This window comes from Rattus norvegicus, chromosome 7 (genome assembly GCF_036323735.1).
Source record: "Rattus norvegicus strain BN/NHsdMcwi chromosome 7, GRCr8, whole genome shotgun sequence".
NCBI lineage: Eukaryota > Metazoa > Chordata > Mammalia > Rodentia > Muridae > Rattus > Rattus norvegicus.
In genome coordinates this window covers 113,874,513-113,895,687 of record NC_086025.1, presented here as the reverse complement: position 1 = coordinate 113,895,687, position 21,175 = coordinate 113,874,513, and the positions used below count along the sequence as shown (strand labels likewise).

Here is a 21,175-nt window from a genome sequence, read left to right as displayed (position 1 = left end):
AGTGCATGCGGCAAAGCTGTGCTCCCAGCAAGAAACTAAACAGGGGAGCTTCTTAGAAACCAGCAAGCTAAGCAGAGCCTCTGACTCTGGTCTTAGGCCAGGAGACAGACAGCATTCCAGGCAGATGCTCCTCTCTCATTCAGCTGGGCCCTGGGGACCTGACAGACTGTGCACTCAGAGCCACACTCCAGGAAGGACACTAGAAACAGCACTGTCCTTCATGCAGAAAATCCACGTAGTCTAGAATGCAGTGGCTGCCTCAGCTTCCGGTTGGCATCTAGAAGACAGACCCTTTTGTGAAAGCTGCTATAATTTTTGATGAAAAGCTTTCATCAAGTCATTTCTATCTGTGTCACAAGGGCTCAGTGGAAATTTTAAAGTTGAAAAATAGAGTCCTGAAATTAAGACTCTGGGGATCTGCTGCTCTGTGTGGTCTAGCAGGCATGGCCAGCCTTTGATACTGTCAAACAACACTGTCACCTGCAAAGTTTACACTCAAGAACCAAGGCGGGAGCCACCAGCATAGCGGGACTATCTTGGACCCACTAGCAATACAGTGACATAGAGGCTTTTTAATATTTAAAAGCTTAGGCCTTTCAGCTAAGGCAGTCTCCCAGCTACTCTAATCCTGGCACTGTGTCCTGCCGTGTGGACAGCTCTGCCTCTCAGCTCCTTTCAGCTCTGTCTATGGAATCTCTCTTGTCTTTCTTCTCCTAGCATTGCTCTCTGCCCAGAAGAGCCAGCCTCTACTTCCTGACCAGCTATTGGTCCTTAGCTCTTTATTACAGCCAATCAGGGAGAACTTTAGGCCGCCTTAGGCATGTGAGGAAGAATGAATATTTACAAAATATGAGACCAGTGATGGGCCATAGAAATAACAGTGCCAAGATCCAGCCAGTATTTAGCTCTCGGCCAGTGCAGAATTAACAATTGAATATACAGAGACACGCCTTCACACAATGTGCCCCAACACACCGGAAAAGCTCACAGAACTTTCATATGTCGAGTAAGTTCATGATCTTTATTAGGGCTGGTTTCATGCATGACCACAGCTATGCACAGACACATGCAGCTTAGACCATGTGTTTAAAGTCCCTGGTAGAGCAACAGGGGAGAGTTCAGTGAACAGAACAGTAGTGGGGTGTGAAGGAAATCTTAGGGAAGACTGGGGTGGCTGAACCCATAAACTGTGTATAAACTCTGCCCAAGTCTTTGGTTAATTACTAACTAAACTCATAGTGAGACCACAGTGTAGCCCTTGGAACTGTGTACAGAGTACCCTCCAAGCCCTGCTGGAAACCAAAAGAAAGGAAAGCCTTTAGCTTCTGTCCACTTTATGGGTGACAGTTTAAAGAGTCAGGCAAGTTATCTGTCTACAGGAATGAGAGCAGTCTCCAGAGGGCCGTCATAGAATCAAGAGGCTCTGCAAACATACACTACAGTGTTTTTAAATGTCTGACATGGACCTGGAGGCTTGGCTCAGTGCTTAAGAGAATGTGGTGCTCTTGCAGAGGACCCAAGGTCAGTGTCCAGCAGCTACATTGGGTACCTCACAGCACCCCATAACTCCAGCTGCAATGGATCCAGGGCTGTCTTTTGGACTCTACAGACACCCTCACTCACATGCATGAACACACACAATTAATAATAAATATGTAAATAAATAAATTTCCAGACATTTGAAGAAGTAGGAAAATGTGAGCTATAATGACAACATAGAAGAAGTTACTAGAAGGTGATGATGACAGAGATATTGTGATTAGCAGACGAGTTCACGAAGCAGCCATTAAAAATGTATTGAAGAACTCAACCTGACATGCTGGAGAACGCTTCAATATGTAGCACTCATGAGGCTAGGCAAGAGGATAGCGAGTTCAAGGCTAGTCTAGACTACAGAGTGAGGTTTTTGAGGGTAGCCTTGCTGGCACAGCAGGGCGCTATGTCAACAAACAACATAATATCGTAGTCCAGGACTTTCAGTGTCACAGTGAATGCACAGGAGGAGTCTCAGAAGAGGACACTCTGAAAACGAGATGCCAGCCAGCTCATGCACGGGTCAGAAAGCAAAACCCGACAGCCAGAAATTCCATATCTACAGAAACAATTTAAATGAATTTAAAAAATTATTCGAGGACAGAAACTTAATTCATGATCAAGAAATCTATAATATATATATATAAAGGTGAGAAAAAATTTAAGAAAAGGTGAGGAAATTTTTTACAAATAGAATCTATAACTTGAATCTACAAAAATGACAGATATCTGAGGAAATATAAAATCCTGTTTTTCCTCTCATTGAAAAAGCACATGTAGAAAATATATGTGCAGAAATGTAATCTGTATTTTTTGTGTTTAAAACACATATAGAAATAATTTAGCATCACAGTGTAAAGAGCGTGGAGTCCATGGGATAACAACATCCAATGAAGTCCTCACTTTGCACAGAACATTACACTATTCACCCTAACTTGTGGAAGGGTAAACGTGTATTTAATCACACTTTGAAAGAGGAGAGCACGGGCTGGCCGGGGGGCTTAGCAGGGATCTGAATTTGGTTTTAGCGTCCACGGCAGGCGGCTCGGAGCTGCTGGTTGTCTCTGGGAGATCTGACTTCCCTCGGCCTCCATGAGAATCTGCACCCATGTACACACACCCACACACAGGCGCACTCAGGCACATCGTTTAGAATAAATGGTAAGTCTTTAAAAAAGAAAGGGGAAAGTGTAGATCTGGGTATGGTGGTCTAAACCTGTAAAGCACTCTAGAGGCAGAGGCAGAGGATTAAGAGTTCAAGGTCAGCCTGGGGAATGCAGCAAGACCTTGTCTTATTAAACTAAGGGATGGAGATCTGGCCCAGGATAGACACTTGCTGGGGGTGCAGACAGCCCAGGTTCTAATCCCAGCACCACAAGGAAAGAAGAAAGGACAATTAATTTATAATACTAAAGCTATATGTAATACAAAAGAAAGAAGGGGCTGGAGAGATGGCTCAGCAGTTAAGAGCACTGACTGCTCTTTCAGAGGCCCTGAGTTCAATTCCCAGCAACCACATGGTGGCTTACAGCCATCTGTAATGGGATCTGGCGCCCTCTTCTGGCCTTCACGCATACATGAAGGCAGAATGCTGTATATATAATAAATTTTTTTAAAAAGAAAGACAAAAATCAAACAAATGGGACAAAATAGTGGATCTGGGATGTCAGCCTAAACAGTAATGTCTGCTGTGTGAGCCAGAGAACCTGAATTTTATCTCCAGCAACCGCACAAAAAGCTAGGCGTGCCAGGCCCTTACAGTCCCGGCTAGGGAGGTGAGATAGGATTCCCCCGGGCAAAATGCCTACTTAGACTACTGAATTGGCAGACTCTAAGTTCAACAAAATGTCCCGGCTCAAAAACTCAAGCGAGGAACAATAAAGACACCCCCCGCCCCGTCAGCCTCTGGCCTCTCGTAAATACACACACAAGTGTGTGGGCACCCACGCTCACGTTCACCCTCACCGTGCAAATATAAAATCCAACAATAACTTCCAAAGCCCTAAAATTTGAAGTGTATGTTATTCAGATACAATGAGATTAAGTTAGAAAATTGTAATAAAATTCTCAGAAGAACCCTAAATGCTATCTGTGGGACAAAGAGGAAACTGAAGGTTAAGTGAGGAAATATTTCCAACAACAAGTACCTGATAACAAAAGGACAGTAACAGGGAGTGGGGGTGTAGCTCAGTGGGAATGCACTTGCTTAGCCTGTTTGAGTCCCAGGTTCAATCCCCAGCCGTGGGGAGTAGGGTGTGGAGAGAGGAGAGAGGGAATAGCTACCGATCCTGTAAATACCAGATACAAAGGACTGTAAAAGAGTATTATATCATACTCCTTAGTTGAAATGGCTAAGGTGGTAAATGACTGAAAATGACCCGAGATGACCTTTGTGTTTGTCAAAGATAGATTCGGGTACATGTGTGTGTGTGTTTCCATGCGAAAGGTGTATGTTATAATATATGCATATACATGCCTATGTTAAAGGCATATATTAAATATACACACATACATATTAGGGAAATGCATATATACACAAACATACATACCTGAGTATGTTACCAGAAACGTCTTAGAAACAGTCCTGTGTAGCTTTCCTGGTATACTGTGAGGAAGGAGAGACACCAGCCTTCCTCCTGTTCTTCCTGAACACTGACAGACCATCACCCCACCGTTTCATGAGAAGAGCCAATCTGTTGCCCAGGTCTGACAAACAATGCAAGAAAAGTAGATTAGAGAACATCGTAGATTAACATCAGACGCAGAAATTCTTAAGATGCTAGCAAATTGAGCCCAAGACGGAAAAGTGTGTCCCCCAGTGCGACTCTTCTCAGAGCTGCGGCGTCGGCCTGACGTTTGAAAATGAGTCTCTGCCATCCGCTGCATTAATAGAATAAGATTTAAGATGATATAATTATCTTGATTCGTGTAGAAAATTGATACAATTCTACATTCAATTATGATTATAAAAAATGTAAGCAAATTAGGAATAAAAAGGAACTTCCTTCAAAGCTGATAACGAGCGTATTTTAAAATTCGGCTGCAGACATAATTAATGATGAAAGCCAGTGCTGTTCTGACTGCTTCAGAAGGAGGGACACGCGCTTCCTGCACCACTTTTATTAAGCAGTGTGTTAGAGGGCCTGGTGCGGAAGTAGGCCGTAGGAAGAGAGAGAGAGGGTGGGAATACTGGGAAGGAAAAGAGAGCGTTGCCTTTGTCCAACGATAATATGATTCTTTGTGAAGAAAATTCACCCACACACCCAAAAGGACAAAAGGTCACCATACAAAATGAATGACAACCAGGTACTGCTCAGGGGCTGCCTGGGCAACAGAGCGGAGGTCTATCTCCAGGCAAAATAGAAATCGTGCTACTGTCCACCAACCCTGGACAGTTAAAACTAAAGAGACCGGAAAGATGGCTTAACACTTAAAACCCTGCCCTGCCCTTGCAGAGGGCCAAAGGTCCCTTTCCAGAACCCATGCTGGGTAGCTCCCAACTGCCTGTGGCACTAGCCCCAGGGGACCCAGTGCCATCTTCTCGCCTCCTCAGGTGCCTGCTCACCTCTGACCCCCACGTGTGCATATATGCGCCCCAGCCACCACATATCACACACACACACACACACACACACACACACACACACACACACACACACACACACATACACTTTTTTAAAATAACGAAAAGCAAAGGAGACGTATATTTCCATCAGCACTTTAAAAAATCTTGCACTGTAAATACTCGGAAGCAGGATGGTTCTAGATGCATCGTGAAGCAAGACACAGAGTGCATGACTCCAGGGAACAGGAGCGTGGACCTCAGACTGTGAGACGTCCACAGCTGTTGGACTGCAGGCCCTGGGTGGAGGCCCTGGCCGTCAGTCAGGGCGACTGGCTGACTAGCAACAGAGTTAGTCTGTCGGCCGGTGCCACAGTGGTACTTACTCTGCCTGCTCCGTTGCTTCCCTGACTCTTACTTATAATCTATATTTGATTTCTTTAAAAATTCATTCAGACCTTAATTTCTCTTTCCAATTTTGTTAATAGAAGAGAGAGATGGATAGGTAGGTGATAGATGGAGAGGTAGATAATATATTTATATGACATTGATAAATTTTACACTTACTGCAAATTGTTAAAACATCTCTGCTACGGGGCTGGGGATTTAGCTCAGTGGTAGAGCGCTTGCCTAGGAAGCGCAAGGCCCTGGGTTCGGTCCCCAGCTCCGGAAAAAAAGAACCAAAAAAAAAAAAAAAAGCATCTCTGCTACTAAGTTAGCACTAAATTATGTTTGTGTTGGTTTCTACTTTAAGTTAATGCATCTGTCTGTCTATCTACCTATCATGGATGTGTATGTGTGTGTGCATGTGTTCATGTGTGCATGTGTGTGTGCATGTATGCATGTGTGAATGTGTGCATGTGTATATGTGTGTGTGCATGCGTGTGTGAATGTGTACATGTGCATGTGTGCATGTGTGAATGTGCCACAGCTCAATTATGGAGGTCAGAGGACAAACTGTAGAAGTCGTTTCTCTTTTTGTACTGTGTGGGTCCCAGGGATAGGACTCAGCTCATCCAGCTTGGCAGTAGGTGCCTTACCCGCTGAGCCGTCTCAACAGCCCAGAGAGCCCTGGTAGAAGAGACACTGAATCTGATAAAGAAAGACAGCAGAGTTCTCAGTGCTGGAGAGACTGGGGACCAAACCAAACACCTTACACCTCACCAGGAAACCTAAAGAGGGCTCCGGATGGGCAGAACAGCAGGTCCTGTGACAGCGTGGGTTCTAGAGCCAGACGTCTGGGTTTATGACCCCAGTTCTGCTGCAGCTCACCGTGTAGTAACTGGGTGAGGCACCTGGCCTCGTCTGTGGGACAGATGATGACGGCTCTGCTACATGGAGTTCACAGAAGCAAAGCCCTCTGTGGGGGACGTGATACTCAGCACACGCAGTCGCTGCTGCTGTTACTCAGATGCACGCCGTGGGCCGCTCCTCGCCCCAGGATCTCTCTGTTGTCGTCCTTCTCGTACCTTCTCACCAGGACACACCTGTCAGAGCTGGGGTCTCTGTCGCTGTAATGGACCATGACCAAAAGCAGCTTGGAGATGAAAGGGCTTTATTTCAGCGTACACTCCAGGTCACCGTCCACCACCATGGGAAGTCGGGGCAGGAACCTGGAAGTCCAGGGAAGCAGGAGCTGAAAGAAACCATAAAGGAGCGTTTCTTACTGGCTTTGCTCATCATGGCTCGCTCAGCCTGTTTTCTTATAGAACCCAGGACCACCAGCCCAGGGATGGCCCCACCCTCAATGGGCTGGGCCTTCCCTTAGGGGTCACTAATTGAGAAAATGCCTCACAGCCAGAACCTATGGAGGTGTTTCCTCAATAGAGGTTCCCTGCTTTCAGATAGCTCTAGTTGACATAAAGCTAGCCCTCACAACACCGCGCTCCCAGAAGAAGGCGTTCCCAGTGGATTCGTACAGAGATGTAACTGAACACAGAGGTTCTGGAAAGCTCCCGATCGTTCCCCATGAAGCGGCCATTCGGCTGTGGGTTGATTGCCAATTCTTTCACAAACAGAACAAATAGCCCTCCAAGCCCTGAGCAGCCGGGCTTCTGCCTCTCCGCAGCCCGTGTTCTCTTGTCAGATATGTCTGCTTCATCCTCTGGTGCAGTTCCCTCTTGCTGGCATTAAGCCACCCACCCCTGCCCCATTCACCCTTGTCTATCCTTCCAAGAGCATCCCAAACATGTGTCCTTGGGATGTAGATGCTCCAGCGCATGATTTCCCTCCTGTCTTCCATGATACCTTCTGTTGCTCTTACTAAACACTAGCTACATACAGACTCATTGGGTGCGTCCCTCCCCAGCTAGAATGCAAGTAGGAGCCCTGCCTGCCCAGTTTATGGTCATCCACCATCACCAGGCCCAGTACCCTGTATGCAGTAGGTGTTAGTGTTTCCTAAGTGAACTAGAACCAGCTTAGAAATGGCAGAAATGGTGCAGGCTCACGAGAAATACAGAAGGGGATGCTGGTGCATTAAGCCAGAGGGACAGGAGCCTGAGAGGCAGGTCAAGCAGATTGAACTTGAGGACTTGAGAGATGACTCAGCAGTTATGAGCCTGTACTGCTGTCACAGAAGACCTACGCTTGGTTCCTAGCACCCACTTGGACAGCTCCTAACCACATAGTAATTCTAGTTCAGACTAGAGTTCACAGTGATTCCAGTTCAGGGTGACTAGAGACGCAGAGGAGGAGGTGCAGGAGGTAGCCAGAGGCATGATCCTGGGAAGTTGGACCTGAGTCCAGAACCCAGAAGGAAAGGGAAGTGCCTTTGTGCAGGCAAGAGGCTGTTTCCCCCTGGACTGCTTGCTATTTTGAGGCTGTAAGCCTATATGTGTGGCCAGCTGCCTAAGTCCCAGCCTCAGTTCCTTCTTGCTGGGATGGGGTGGAGGGAGGGGACCTGTAGTGGCAACTTTGACTGGCAACTTGACAGGATCTAGAATCACCCAGGAGACAGACCTCTGGGCTCTGAGGGGCTTCAGAGATCGGGTTAGTTGAAGTGGAAAGACCTACCCTACTGTGGGCAGCAGTGCTTCATGGGTTGGATCCTGGACTAAAAGGGAGCAGAACACCAGCATCCGACACATTCTGATTCCTGACTAGGTCTACAGTGTGGACAGCTGCCTTGTACTCCTGGCATCATGACCTCCCCACCACAATGTGCCACTGAACTGTGGCCCAAAGCAAACCCTTCCTCTCTTGAGTTGGTGACAATAAAGTAACTGAAGACTCCTGCCAAGCCTAGAGAAGGGTTTGGAACAGTTAGAGCAATGAGTGCCTCCTGGCAGACGAAGCTGAGGAAACATTGGTCCTGCGGGAGCAAACACCCATGCTCTCTGCTTCACAGAACTCTGTTCTCTAGGAACTGCAGCCTGGGTGCAGGATGAGAGATGGAGAACTAACTCTCACCAGGTCAGGACGAGGCCATGACAAGACCTCTGGCCGCAGCCTGTGACTGGGAAGAATGCCTGGCATGCAGTCAGGCTTCAGGAGCTTCTGGCTGCAGTGGCTGTAAAGGACAGTAACTGCAGCCCAGGCCACACAGCGCTGCTGGAGTGCAAGTTAGCAGATGAGGCCTAAAGCACAGGGGTGGAGCCTGGGAATGACTGGGGGGGAATCTGAGGAGAAAGGAGACAGTGGACACTGGGGCAAGCACAAAGGGGCCGCTGGTCCTGCAGCCTCAGCGGGGCTCCTGTGACTGTTGAAGGATGATGGGAGGGCAGGATGGGAGCAAGGAGTAAAGCAATTTGGGACTGAGACTTGAGAGCAGGGCAGTTCTGAATACTCACTTGTTCTAGGTAGCTGAAGGTCACGGCCATTGAGGAATTCAGAAAAGGAGTCTGGGTGGACAGCTCATCTCCAAAGACTACACTAGGGGATAGAGAATGAGGAAGCTCTTCTGACTTTCCAAAGTCTCTATGTGAAGGGTCCTTGTAACTGAACAAATTCATAGGCACTTGCACATGTGTGTCTTGGTGACCCTGTGTAGGTGGAGGCGCCACCCACACCCCTCTATACTCCCCTGACGTCAGCTCCTGATCCTTGGTACTGAAGAGGGAGCCCTGGGCAGCCCACTGCCTCACCTCATCATCCATTTTGTTACTCTCTGTAGCTCAGACTACTTACTGTGTTCTGTCATCATGTCTCCTTATCACCCTAAACAGATGGGGAACGACGTGGTCACCCCCCTGCTCACAAGTCACAGCTGCCTGCTGGATGGTCTTTCTAGACCTGAACAGCCGGCCCTGATGCAGGACAGCAGTGCTGTCTGCTCTGGCCTCAGATTGCTTCTGTCTTTGGTCAACAGTTGGTTCTGTGCAGTTCTCTGCAGGTTCCCGCCTGCTGGTGAGATATCCAAACGGGCACAGCAGACCGTGAACTGTAAAAGCCTCATAGCCAGGAAAAAAAAATTTTTTTAAATGAGGAAATGTGGAGCTAGGGAGATGGTTCAGTGGGTAAGAACACCTGCCTGCTGCACAAGCGTCAGGACCTGAGTTCAAATCCCTAGCACCAGTGTAAAAAGCCGGGCGTGGCCTCCTTCACTGCAATCTCAGCACTGGGGCAGCAGAGATAGGAGGATCTCTGGGCTCTCTGTCCAGCCAGCCTAGGCTGATTGGTGACTCCAAGGTCAGTGAGAGACCCTGACTCAGAAAATGAGACGGATCAGCTGAGAGGCCACATGTGCACACGCACTAACGCGTGCGTGACACACTAAGCATATACGTCAGTGAATTTATATCTTCCCAGAGTTGTGCAGCTGCCCACATTCCAGAACACTTCTCTTCCCTCAGAAGCCCTGTGCCCGTGAGCAGGCTCTTTGCGGTCTTTCCCGAGCTGCTGGCTACCACCAAACCTCTCTATGCCTCTGCTGCCCCAATGCTGCCTTTTCCAGACATTTCACAGACACCACCATCCGCTCTGAGGCCCCGACAGCTGCGTTCTCTCAGCACACTTTGAGAGCTGTAGCATGCGTCAGTCCATCCCTCTTCATGACCCGATGGTACTCCATTGTGCAGGTAACAGGCTACTGACCAATTTATCCACCAGTGGACATTTTACTTGTTTCTACTTGTAAGATTATAAATAACTCCCTTGCAAACATTTATATTAGATGTTACATTTCCTAAGGGTGGGGGAATGACAGTGCTTTAGCTTGTGCATATTGTTCACTTGGAAGTCATTGCACGCCATCCGGGAACCCTGAAAGAGATGAATTCAGGAATGAAAAGGGAATCTGTTTAGCCATTCAGGGTCTGCTGCTCCAGATAAACACATGTGCGCTCATGCAACATTTTAATATCCCTGGAAATGTACATTTTTTTCATCTTTGCAACATAGTTCTAAATGCCATTTAAATTGAAAGCTATTGTATCTTAATTAGCCGGTCTTCTGCATTTACAGTATAAATGGTTAAAGATAACACATCGGCATTCGGAATGAATTCGTCAGCAGCTGACAACTGGCCTGTGTGTATTACACGACCGGCTTTTAAAACACAGCCACTTACTGTATCTTACTGCAATATTCACTACACAGAGAGGATGGATGCTAACAGGATGCTCACATGGCTTCTGTGGGGAGCCAGAGAAGGGGCAGCAGAGGAGAGCCCCAGGAGCAGAGTGAAGGGTGCTATGCAGCTGCAAAGTGTTTGGAAACAAAGGGGAATTGGTGTGCGGCAATTAGTGCTGAGTGGCTGTTCACAGGCGGAGCCTGCAGAGCAGAGCGGGAGCCCACACTGCCTGTCACTCAGCAGTGGTGGTGCAAAAGCCACAGGATGTGGCCAGAGGAGGATTTGCTGGTTCTTCAGAAACACCTGGAACCTGGGGAACTGAGCCTTTCTCAGCCCAGCCTTGCTTCTGCTTCACTAGGTTCAGGGAAGGCCCAAGAACCACACTCAGTGGTTCAGTCCCTGGGTGTTGCTGACCGGAACACAAGTAGTGGGACCTTGTTCTTGACCTCCCTTTAATACGGTTCCGCCTGTTGTGCTGGCCCTCAACCATAAAATTATTTCATTGCTACTTCACAACTGTAATTTCCCTACTGTTGTAAATGTCTGGTATGCAGGGTATCTGATGTGTGACCTCGAAGGGGTCCTGACCCACGGTTAAGAACCGCTGTGAGGTTTTGGTGGCCTCACGTGTGTGTGCACACACATGTGCCCTTACGTGGAGATAGCTCCTCAGGAATGGGTGGTTCCTGTATTTGTTTTTCCTCGTAGCTCCTTAGAGCTTTTCTCTGAGGGCCTTCCTCCTAAACACAGCACACTCAATTCTCCTATTTTCTTTTTTCTTTTTCCATATTTCCATATTTTCCCTCAGCCCCCTTTCTTTTCCCACCCAATTTTGTGTTCTTCCCTAGTCCCCTCCCCATCAAGGCCATTCGTGCATTCTTGGATGTGTTGTGTAGTGCTCTCCTCCAGCATGCTTGACTCGTGGGGGTGGGGTCTGCTCTGAAAGCTGACCCTCCCTCTCCCAGCAGCGGGGAGTTGCCATTAACTCCTAGGCTAACCTTAGGACCTGTCTCCACTGCGTTTGGTCTGAATTAGCTTACACAGGTCTTGTCCATGTTGCCACAGCCGCTGTGAGCTCAGATGTGCAGAGCTGCCTGTGTTCAGAAGTCTCTGTCTCCTTGGAGTCATCCACACTGCTGGCCCTTACACTCTTGTTGCCAAGTACTACATCTGAAATAGTTTCTTCGTACTCCAGTAAATATGTTTTGGGTTCCAGAATCTCCAAATTTCATCAAGAACATGTCTTTCTGCCATCGGATGCACGGCCTCCTTGCCAGGGAGTCAATGCTCCCTAAAGGTCAGGAAGCCTGGCATTTCCCCGGGAATGCATGACTCATGTGGAATTTATATTAGTAATTAATTTAATTAATATTAGTAAGTCCTTGGATTGGTTACTGTTGTGTTGCCATGGCCACAAGACCTGCCAGGAACATCTTAGGGAAAAAGAGTTTTATTTTGGCTCACGGTTTCCAAGGATTCAGCCCTGGTGGTGAAGAAGGCACAGAAGCAGTGGAGTTCTGTGGGGAGGCTCATATCTCTGTGGCCAGGACAGCAGTGAGACAGGAGGCAGGCAGGAATAACACAGCCCAGGACCCTAGCCTCAGGACCTCCTGCTGCCAGTGAGGCCCCACCTCCAAAAGGTTCCCTGCCTTCAAAGTATCACCATTACCTAGGGAGTGACCATTCAGAGTGTGAGCCTTCGAGGACCCTTGAGCTTCCAGTCAGGACAGCCTTCTCCAGTTTACAGCCCGTTTCTCTCTGACTTCCACATACTGGCCCCACAGATAACTCTCACCACAGTAAGAGAATTTCCAACTAATGAAATCTTCTTTTGGATAAAGATTGATGTATCAGTCAACCCCTCCTGAGGATGCCTTGTCCCTTCACCGTCCTGATTATTCTTTCTTAATTTTATACCTATAATTTAACATAGTTCTGTAATAGAGTAAAACTAGTTCCATCCCAGAGGAACAGTGGGGAAAGGCAGTGTCCTGTTAACCTCACAGTTCGTGAGATCATGTGATATCAGAGAAGCTTGATTTTGAGTCCCACCCCACCTCTTTTCAACTTTGTGATCTGGGAAAGACTTCTAACACTGAATTCCTTTGCATCTTGTTTAAAATGAGGTTATAAAACGCACTCCACATGAAGTGATGTATTAGTCGGTGGAGGCCGGATACTTTGTCCACAAGAAAAGGTTTACTTAGCTCAGAGTTTCGAATTTCTGAGAGTATCTGCTCAGCCCTGGTGAGGAGCCCTCACCAGATGGATCGGGGATAGCGTCATATAAGAGACGAAGACCACGTGATAAGAAGCCAGAGAAGGGTTGGGTGGTCAGACTTGCTCTGGATAACAAACCACTTTCACAGAAACCAACCTAAGTTCTGTAAGAAATCAACAATCCTTCCCATGGGCAGCATCCCCATTGACCTGATTATCTCCTGCTAGGGCCAACCCCTTAAGTGGCCCACACCGCCTCTTGTGGTAACATTGGGAAGCATACTTCCAACACATGAACCTGTGGGGACAAAGGCATGTAAACCATGGCAAGTGCTAAAGAACCAAAAGCAGCGTTTAAAGTGAAGGTAAAATTCCAGCATTCAAGAGGCAGAGGCAGGAAGATCAGACTTCGAGACCATTCTGATGCACATAGTGAGTTTTAGGACAGCTGGGTTACTTAGAGAAACTGTACATACATACCCAAAAAACCCCACCACATCACTATCATAATAATATATATAATATAAAGTAATAAAATAAAAATGAGTTCTATCCTTGGACTTCATCTTGAGGCATTCAGTTATGTTGAATAGCACCCACCCCTACAACACCCAGGATTGGGGTCTGGAAATTTGAGAGAGGTTGTTGGATCTCTGAAATGAGCGTTCTAAGAGGCAGTCATGTTGTGTGGACTCTAATGAGAGCAACTGTAAGGATGAGTAAACAGCCAGCCAAATGCTGGCACCCCTCCCTCAGTGGCACAAGAACACTGACAGCCAGATCCTCCCCCTCCTAGCAGCAAATAGGAAGACCGTGAGAAGCCAGCTTCAGAGCAAAGAGCTGATGTGCTGGCATCTGGAGTTCCCATCAAATAACCCACGTAAGCAACTCCTCTCTGGGCCTCAGAGTTGCCACCTCACACTCATTTCCAAAGCTGCTGTCAGCTTTCACCCTGATTTTAACCACTAGCAGATATGGAATGGGGAGGGGGATCCCAGAAAAGCCTCTCCCATCAAACAGTGTGGAAACACAATGGGGAAAATTGTGCTATGAGGGGAAAGAAAATACTTTTAAAATGTTTCTTTAAGACGCCCCCCAAAAAAAGCCAGGTGGTGGTGGTACATGCCTTTAATTCCAGCACTCAGAGACAGAGGCAGGTGGATCTCTGTGAGTTTGAGGCCAGCCTGGTCTACAGAGTGAGTTCCAGGACAGCCAGGGCTACACAGAGAAACCCTGTCTCAGAAACCTAAACCAAAACAAAACAAAAAAATCCCACAAGATAAGAAAATACAATGGCATGATGTGTCTGTCTCTGAAACAAGAACAAGCTGTTTTGAGAATTTCTGAGAACAAAACAATCTCTTCAAAATCCAGCAAGAAATTCATCAGAAGGATTGGAAGCTCAGGCTAACAAAACCTCAAAGAAGCAGGGCAAAGAGAGAGAAAGGGGAAGAAACAGGAAGGGGACTGGCAGTAAAGACACTTCCGGAATAGGCCGACCTAAGGTAGAAGGAGAGCGCTGATTCCTAGAGTGTCCTCTGACCTCCACACACATGCTGTGTGCACACACGCTAATAATAATGTTTTAAAAAGAAGGCTGGACCTACCCCTAGAGGCCTTGCAGGTGTAACTGCTGTGTCACACGATGTGTCACATCAGTAGGTAGCAGAGAGAAGAGAAACTATGTCTAGGCTCAGTGTTCTGATCTGAGAACATCTGAATGATTAGATTAGTACTTTAACATTTCCTGAAAAGGGCTTCGTCTGAGATGACCATCAGTCCACTGCCATGGGGATCTAGCCAAAGATGACTACCAGTCTGATGCTGTACAGGCTGGGGCAGGGGGCAGGGAGCCCAAGATGACCCCGGCTTGCTCCATAGTGCACAAATGGGGCACAGCACTCCTGAGACAACCCAGACGCTCAGAGACCCTGAGGAAATAAAGAGACAGAGAAGCAGAAGGATGCGGCCACAATAAAGAAAGGCAGAGCTGGAGACTCGAGGCTGGTGAGGAAAAGCCTGATGTGAGCAGCCGGGGATGCCACCTGGGACCATGGTAGGGTCCTGGTCTGTGCTGACACTGGGGGCCATGTCTGGGTCTGTTACCACGAAAGGCCAGGCACATGTCCTTGACCTGGGTCACTGTCCAGTGACTTGTTGATATCTGAGAAGCATACAGAACTGGCCTCACGCTCACCTGGGCATCGTGCAAGAGCCAGCCCCGCCCCTAGCCAGCTACAGTGCTCAGGAGAGCGGGCCTGCACACTGTGGGAGCTGCAGGTGAGCCCACTCCAAGGATACAAGTGTGAGAGAGTTGGTCCTACACTCATCTGTGAGGCGACACAGACAAAGGAGAGATACCATCTACCTCCCCTGCCCCTCACCACCTGCAGCAGGCAGGAAACCTGGCCCTGGGGTCACGAGAGCAGGAGGGCTGGCCCTGCCCCTCAGCAGCAGCAGCACTCGGGGCCTGGGCAGCACAGTAGAGCTGATCCTGGATGTGGTGGTTGCACGTGAGCAGGCTCCCAAAGACGTCAGTGCTGGAGATCTGGGTGGTCTACGTCTTGTCTGCTGGGCAGTGGGTGTAGATGAAGGAGAGATGCCCTCCTCCCTCCTCTTGGCCCTCACCATCTATGGCAGAGGAGAGCTGGCTGTGTCCCTCACCAGCTACCACATTTAGGAGAGCAGGCCCTGCACCTTGCCTGGGCAACAGGGTAAAGCTGGCCCTGGTTGTAAGGTATAGGTGTAGAGTTGCTGGTGATAGAGCAATAGATCTGGTGGGCTGACCAGCTCAGACACCTCTCAGGCCCAGAACCAGAGCTTTGAACTGGCCCACCCCAGTATCTCCCCCATTGATGGACTGCTGGAGTGCATGAAGACCCAAAACTAAGGATCTCCATGGCCCAGGGCAACAGCAGGTTATCCAAGAGGAGTCCCAGGGAGGTTTCAGTATTGATTGAGGAGCAGAAGCCAGAGGCCTCGAACCAGACCAGTGAGTCATTGCAGCACACATGTGCAAGGAAAGGTGGGCCAAGGGTGTGCTGTGGGACACACTGTGACATACAGCTTCCATAGCAAGGTATTTTTTGTTGGCAGGGGGAGGTTGCAAGGGTGAAGGGTGGCTATAAGGGAAGGGGAGATAGGTGGGATTGGGGTACATGATGTGAAATTCACAATTCACAAGAACCAATAAAATGTTTCCCCCAAAAAAAGGGTCTGGAGACATGGCTTAGTAGATAAAGGGAGTTCGAGCATGAGGCACAGAGGTCAGATCCCCAGAGCAGGGAGGTGGCAGCTCACGTCTGTGATCCTGCTGTGTCTGTGTTGAGTTGGCAGATGGAGAAGGGTAACCCTGGCAAGCTCACAGACCAGCTAGCCTGAGCACAGTGGTCAACCAGAAGCCCTGGGTCACAGTGGAAAGAGGGGACACACAGCCAAGAGTGTCCTCTGACCTCCACAGGACTGCAGTGACACACGTGCACCTGCACTTCACACGTGAATGTGCACACACACTGGACACATCAGAAAGCCAGGAGTTGGAAGATAGTCCTGCTGCTCTAACATGCAAAGCAGAGGTTCAGAGAGAGAGAGAGAGAGAGAGAGAGAGAGAGAGAGAGAGAGAGCGCAGCGACTGTGACCCCAGGGGCCAGAGGCTCACTGATGGAAGCCTTGAGAAAACATTTGAATCTGAGGGAAATGAGTTGCCTGATTAAAACTCACTTTCGCTTGACCTCAGTCATGAAAACTGCCCTGACTCAGTGCGCAGCATTGAGGAGTCCAGAGTCCTAGACACGAGGAGGAAATTTACTAATACCTCTGAGATGCATCAGGCTCTGTGCCGTGAATAAGAATTAGAACAGCAGCTCTGGAGAGGTGGCCAGCAGTCAAGAGCACCGGCTGCTCTTCCAGACGACCTGGGTTCAATTCCTAGCAACCACATGGTGGCTCACAACCACCTGTAACTCCACTTCCAGGGGATCAGTGCTTTCTTCTGACCTCACAGACATACATGCACCAAACACCCACACACATAAAATGAAAACAAGTCTTTTTTTAAAAGAACAGAATGGCTATGGCCTATCGTTTACTGGAAATAGGAAGACAGTGGAAGGTCCAACAGGAAGACAGTGGAAAACGGCCTTCAAGAGTTACTGGTCAGCCAGTTGCCATGCTCTTCTGGAGACCTGAGTTTGGATCTACAGAACTCACATAAGCCATGCATGATAGTGAGCTCTGTAGTCCCTGTGCTCCAAGGTAGGGATGAGCGGAGAATCCCCAGTATCTCACGGACCCAGCTACTGTACAGAGCTGTGAACAAAAGACCCTGCCTCAGACAAGGGGGAAAGGTGAGAACCGATGGATGCCCGAGATTGCCCTCTGACTTACACACACACACACACACACACACACACACACACACACACTCACACACTCACACTCACACTCAAACAGAGAGAGATAGAGACAGAGGAGGAAATTTTTTTAAGTCCACAGGAAAATATTTTCTGCCTAAAATTCTTTACACAAACTGTCACTAAGCCTGAAGGTAGAACAGAGAACTTTCAGACATGAATATTCCAGTGTTTTGCCTCTTGGGCTGCCTTGCCAGGGGCCTGCTGGTGATTGCACTACCCCCAAATGACAGCAAAACAAGAGAGAAGGGGACACGGAAGCTGGAGAGCAGAGCCAGCCCAGGAGGGGAAGGATGTGGCAGATGACAGTTGTGATCCAGCACAAAGCACACACGGGCTCAGTGCCACAGCGAGGTCTTTGTCACCCACATGCCCACTAGCATGACACCACCCTCCCAGCCCCAGGACAGAGCTGCTGGATTAGCCTGACCCAGATTCTCCCATGAGCGCTGCTGGCCTTGAGCATGCGCAGTGGAGTCCCTGCTTTCCTGTCATCCCTGTGGCCTCACCAGCTGAGAATACTCTTGGCATCCGAAAACAAGTTTTGTCATTGGAACTTTCCCTGAGAACTGGAGATAGGCCTTGAAGAGCTTAGAAGCAAAAAATAGAGAGTGGCCACCTGCCCTGGCCGTTTTTTATGAGTTCTAGTTTAGTTCAGAAGAGACATGAATATGTAGTGAGATCTACCAACAAAGCGAAGTCCCCCCAGTGCTGAGTGGCAGGCTTCAGCTTCCCTGCTGTGCGCCTGGCCGAGTAAATCTTTAAATCGCAGACACCTGAGGGCTGGATCTCACCAATTTGTGCCACGTATCCAAAAATAAATCCAAGTACGTATTCCAAGAGGGAAAAAAAGGTCCTGTGTCCACAACAGTTTGGGAAACACTTGGGTAAGAGGCTTGCGGGCTGGGGATGTAGCTCAGTGGGTAGAGTACTTGGCTAGCTTGCACGAAGCCCTGGGTTCGACTCCCAGGCACCACATAAACTTAGTGTCATGACACACACCCCGGCACTTGAGAAACAGGCAAGAGGCTCAGTGGTTCAAGGTCATCCTCTGCTCTTTAGTGAGTTTGAGTCCAACCCTGTGTGCATGAGACCCAGTAAAAGAAAAAACTATAGATTTCTCACCATTTTAAATGTGCTAATGGGCATAGTTTATCTAATGGGGGGTATAATGTGCAGCGAGAATCTCACATGGCCGCAAAGCCCTGTTTTTACAAAACATTTGCTTTTTTTAAAAAAGTTATATTTTATTTGTGTAGGTGTTTCGCCTACATATGTGCTTGGTGCCCACGGAGGTCAGAGGATGGTGTCAGATGCCCCGGAACCAAAGCCAGCGATGGTTGTGAGCTACCATGTGGGTAGCGGGAACCAAACCCGGGTCTCTGCAGAGCAGTAAGCGCTCATAGCCACTGAGCCCTCTCTCCAGCCCAGCATCCGCTGTCTTAAGGAACACACTCAGGACAATTTAGGAAACCATTGAGGTAGATCGGAGAAGATGTCTGATATGATTTTTGCCTGAAAGGAAATTAAGTTGTTCTCAAGCCTTTCACTTTATGACATAGCCGTGAGTGGTCTGTCATGTTGTCCACAGACATATGACATATGACATAGCTGTGAGTGGTCTGTCATGCTGTCCACAGACATATGACATATGACATAGCTGTGAGTGGTCTGTCATGCTGTCCACAGACCCTCGGTGAGAAGAGTAGTTGTGGGGTGCTACCGAACTCTGCACCCAAGCTGGGCCTTTATTGTATCTGACCACCGAGAGGAAAAGATTCATGAAACTCACTGGAGTCGCTGGAGTTTATTCTGTTATAATAATATCCGTATGGAGAAAATGATGGAAGACCCCCGTTAGGGCTTTCTCAGCCTTTCTGTTCAGATGCCTACATAAAACGCTGGCAGGCGGCGGGAAGATTTAACACCTTCCTCTCGCGGACAAGGTCTACAGTCTGTAAAAATATGCTGGGCAGGGTTTGGAAGTCAGGATGAATATTGATCGTTCTATTTTAGGTTCATTTCCGTGGCATTATTGGCGTATAAGACATCTCTAAATTTGTCTCCATCTCCTGCTTTGGGCATTCAGGTTTAGGAATTTTTAACTCTTAAAATCGGAACTGGTTTGAGACCTTCAGATAGGTGTTTACACAGCACCCTTGTTGTAGCTGTTACTCTTGTGTGTATGTAATATACATCTCTCTCTCTCTCTCCGTTCTGTTCTAGTCTCCACCACCTCAGAGGTCACATCTTCCTTTTCTACTCTGTCTGTATCGTCTCCTGACTCGGCCCATCCAGAGAAGTCGGCCAAGCGCTTTACCCCAGTTTTGGCCAGCCCTTCCTTCTGGACTCTGCCCCAGCCACAATCACCTTCTGTCCCCTTCACATACAAAACCGAGGCAGTCAGGGTTTGTCACCCCTTTGCTCCCACGGGCACAGCATCTTCAGATGATGAGGAATACCCCAGTCTTCCAGATAACTCCGATTCAGCCGCGAAGAAGCCAAGTTACAGTCCCAGCAGCGATCGGGTAGCATTTTCCACCCTAACTAGAGTGCACTTCCCCATGGCGTCCCATGCTGGCTTCCAGGCAAGCACAGGCTCGCCCAGGGACTCGGAATCACACTCCATCCACACTCTTCTAGGTGAGGTGAAGAGTGCCGTGGTTCGGCTCCACGAGGACCTGAGCCTGGTGATCCAGGAACTTGGTGTCATCAACAGCCATCTAGGCAACCTGAGCGGCAGCAGCCCAGCAGTCAGCGAGACCCTGCAGGACCCCCAGTCTCCCAGGGGGAGCCCAGACCCCATCTAGTCACCTAGCTATTTTGCTGGAGCACAATAGTCCCGCTGTCCACAGACCTAAGAGGTTCCCATTGCTGTGGAGACAAGAAAGCAATGGCTTAATTTTTCATTGTCAAGTTTATTAGCATCTCCTTTCAAACTGACAAAGCCATATTTTTAAGAGAAAGAAGTCACTTTTGATCATTTTAGGTTTAGATATTGGTTCCTCTGAAACCGAAGAGTATTTCTTCACATTTCTGAACTTTAGTCCTAGTGAGATAAGCCTGAGTGGAAGTTTTGGGGGAGACTTTAGAGTTCAAATGGCTGTTGGAGGGTTGGGGTGAGCAAGCGAGGCAGGAGGAACCCTGGTTCCCACCCCACCCCGTGAGGATGTGGAGCTGCTGACAGGCAGCTGATCGCTGGCCCTGTCAAGCTGAAGCCACACAAATCAAGGGCCTGACTTCTCCTCAGCGGTCACAGGGTCAGGAGTGAGGCTGAGGCAGGTGGGATGAGGAGCATGCGGTTTTGATTTTTTTATTTTGATGTTCAGAGAGTTCAGGTGCGTTTCTTTTTTCCTGTATTTCATAAATTTGGTGTCTTCAACTTAACTGTATATTTTTCAAATTCATTAAAACAACTTTTCAAACAAAAATGTTATGTTTGCTTTGTAGACAAGAGTGACCTAGTTTGAGTATCACAGACCAGCGCTTCCCACCCAGTACATGCCGGATCCAGTACAGACGCATTTGTTTGTTTGTTTGTTGTGGTATTGGGACGGAACCAAGAGGCTCACACAGGCCAGGCCAGTGCTCCAGGCCAGTGCTCCAGATGGGCTCACCTGTGCCCAGGTTAGCTGGCCTGAGAGATTCTACTGATTCTCCTTTCCACCTCCTGTCTCACCACAGAGGTGCCAAGTTATAGCGATGCGCCTCTAACAAGGTGGAGAGAGAAACAACTCCTGGAAACTGCCCTTTGACCTCTACACACCCCTGGTGGCCTGTATGTGCCCTCACTCACAGACACAAATAAACGAAGCTTTTAAAAGGGACCAGTGAGGGGCACATGTAAAATCTGTTTCATAGATTTCCCCCCCATAGGTTAATGCTTCCTAAAGATAATGTCTTTTTAGATTCTTTTTCCCCACATTTTTACTTATT

General features: G+C 48.3%; 1 protein-coding gene and 1 pseudogene across 4 annotated transcripts in view; both read left to right on the top strand.

Annotated features, from left to right (window-relative positions):
- The window catches only part of Enthd1 (ENTH domain containing 1), a 114,953-nt gene extending 94,283 nt beyond the window's left edge, over positions 1-20,670 (top strand). For all 4 annotated transcript variants that reach the window (XM_063264270.1, XM_063264269.1, NM_001135913.1 and 1 more), the window contains one exon: positions 19,466-20,670. In XM_063264270.1, coding sequence (XP_063120340.1) covers positions 19,466-20,049 — 584 coding nt within the window. In that variant the 3' untranslated portion in view covers positions 20,050-20,670. The remainder of the gene's footprint in view (positions 1-19,465) is intronic.
- Positions 14,430-14,572, top strand: LOC120093994 (small nucleolar RNA SNORA17; annotated as a pseudogene).
- Positions 20,671-21,175: the final 505 nt, after the last annotated feature.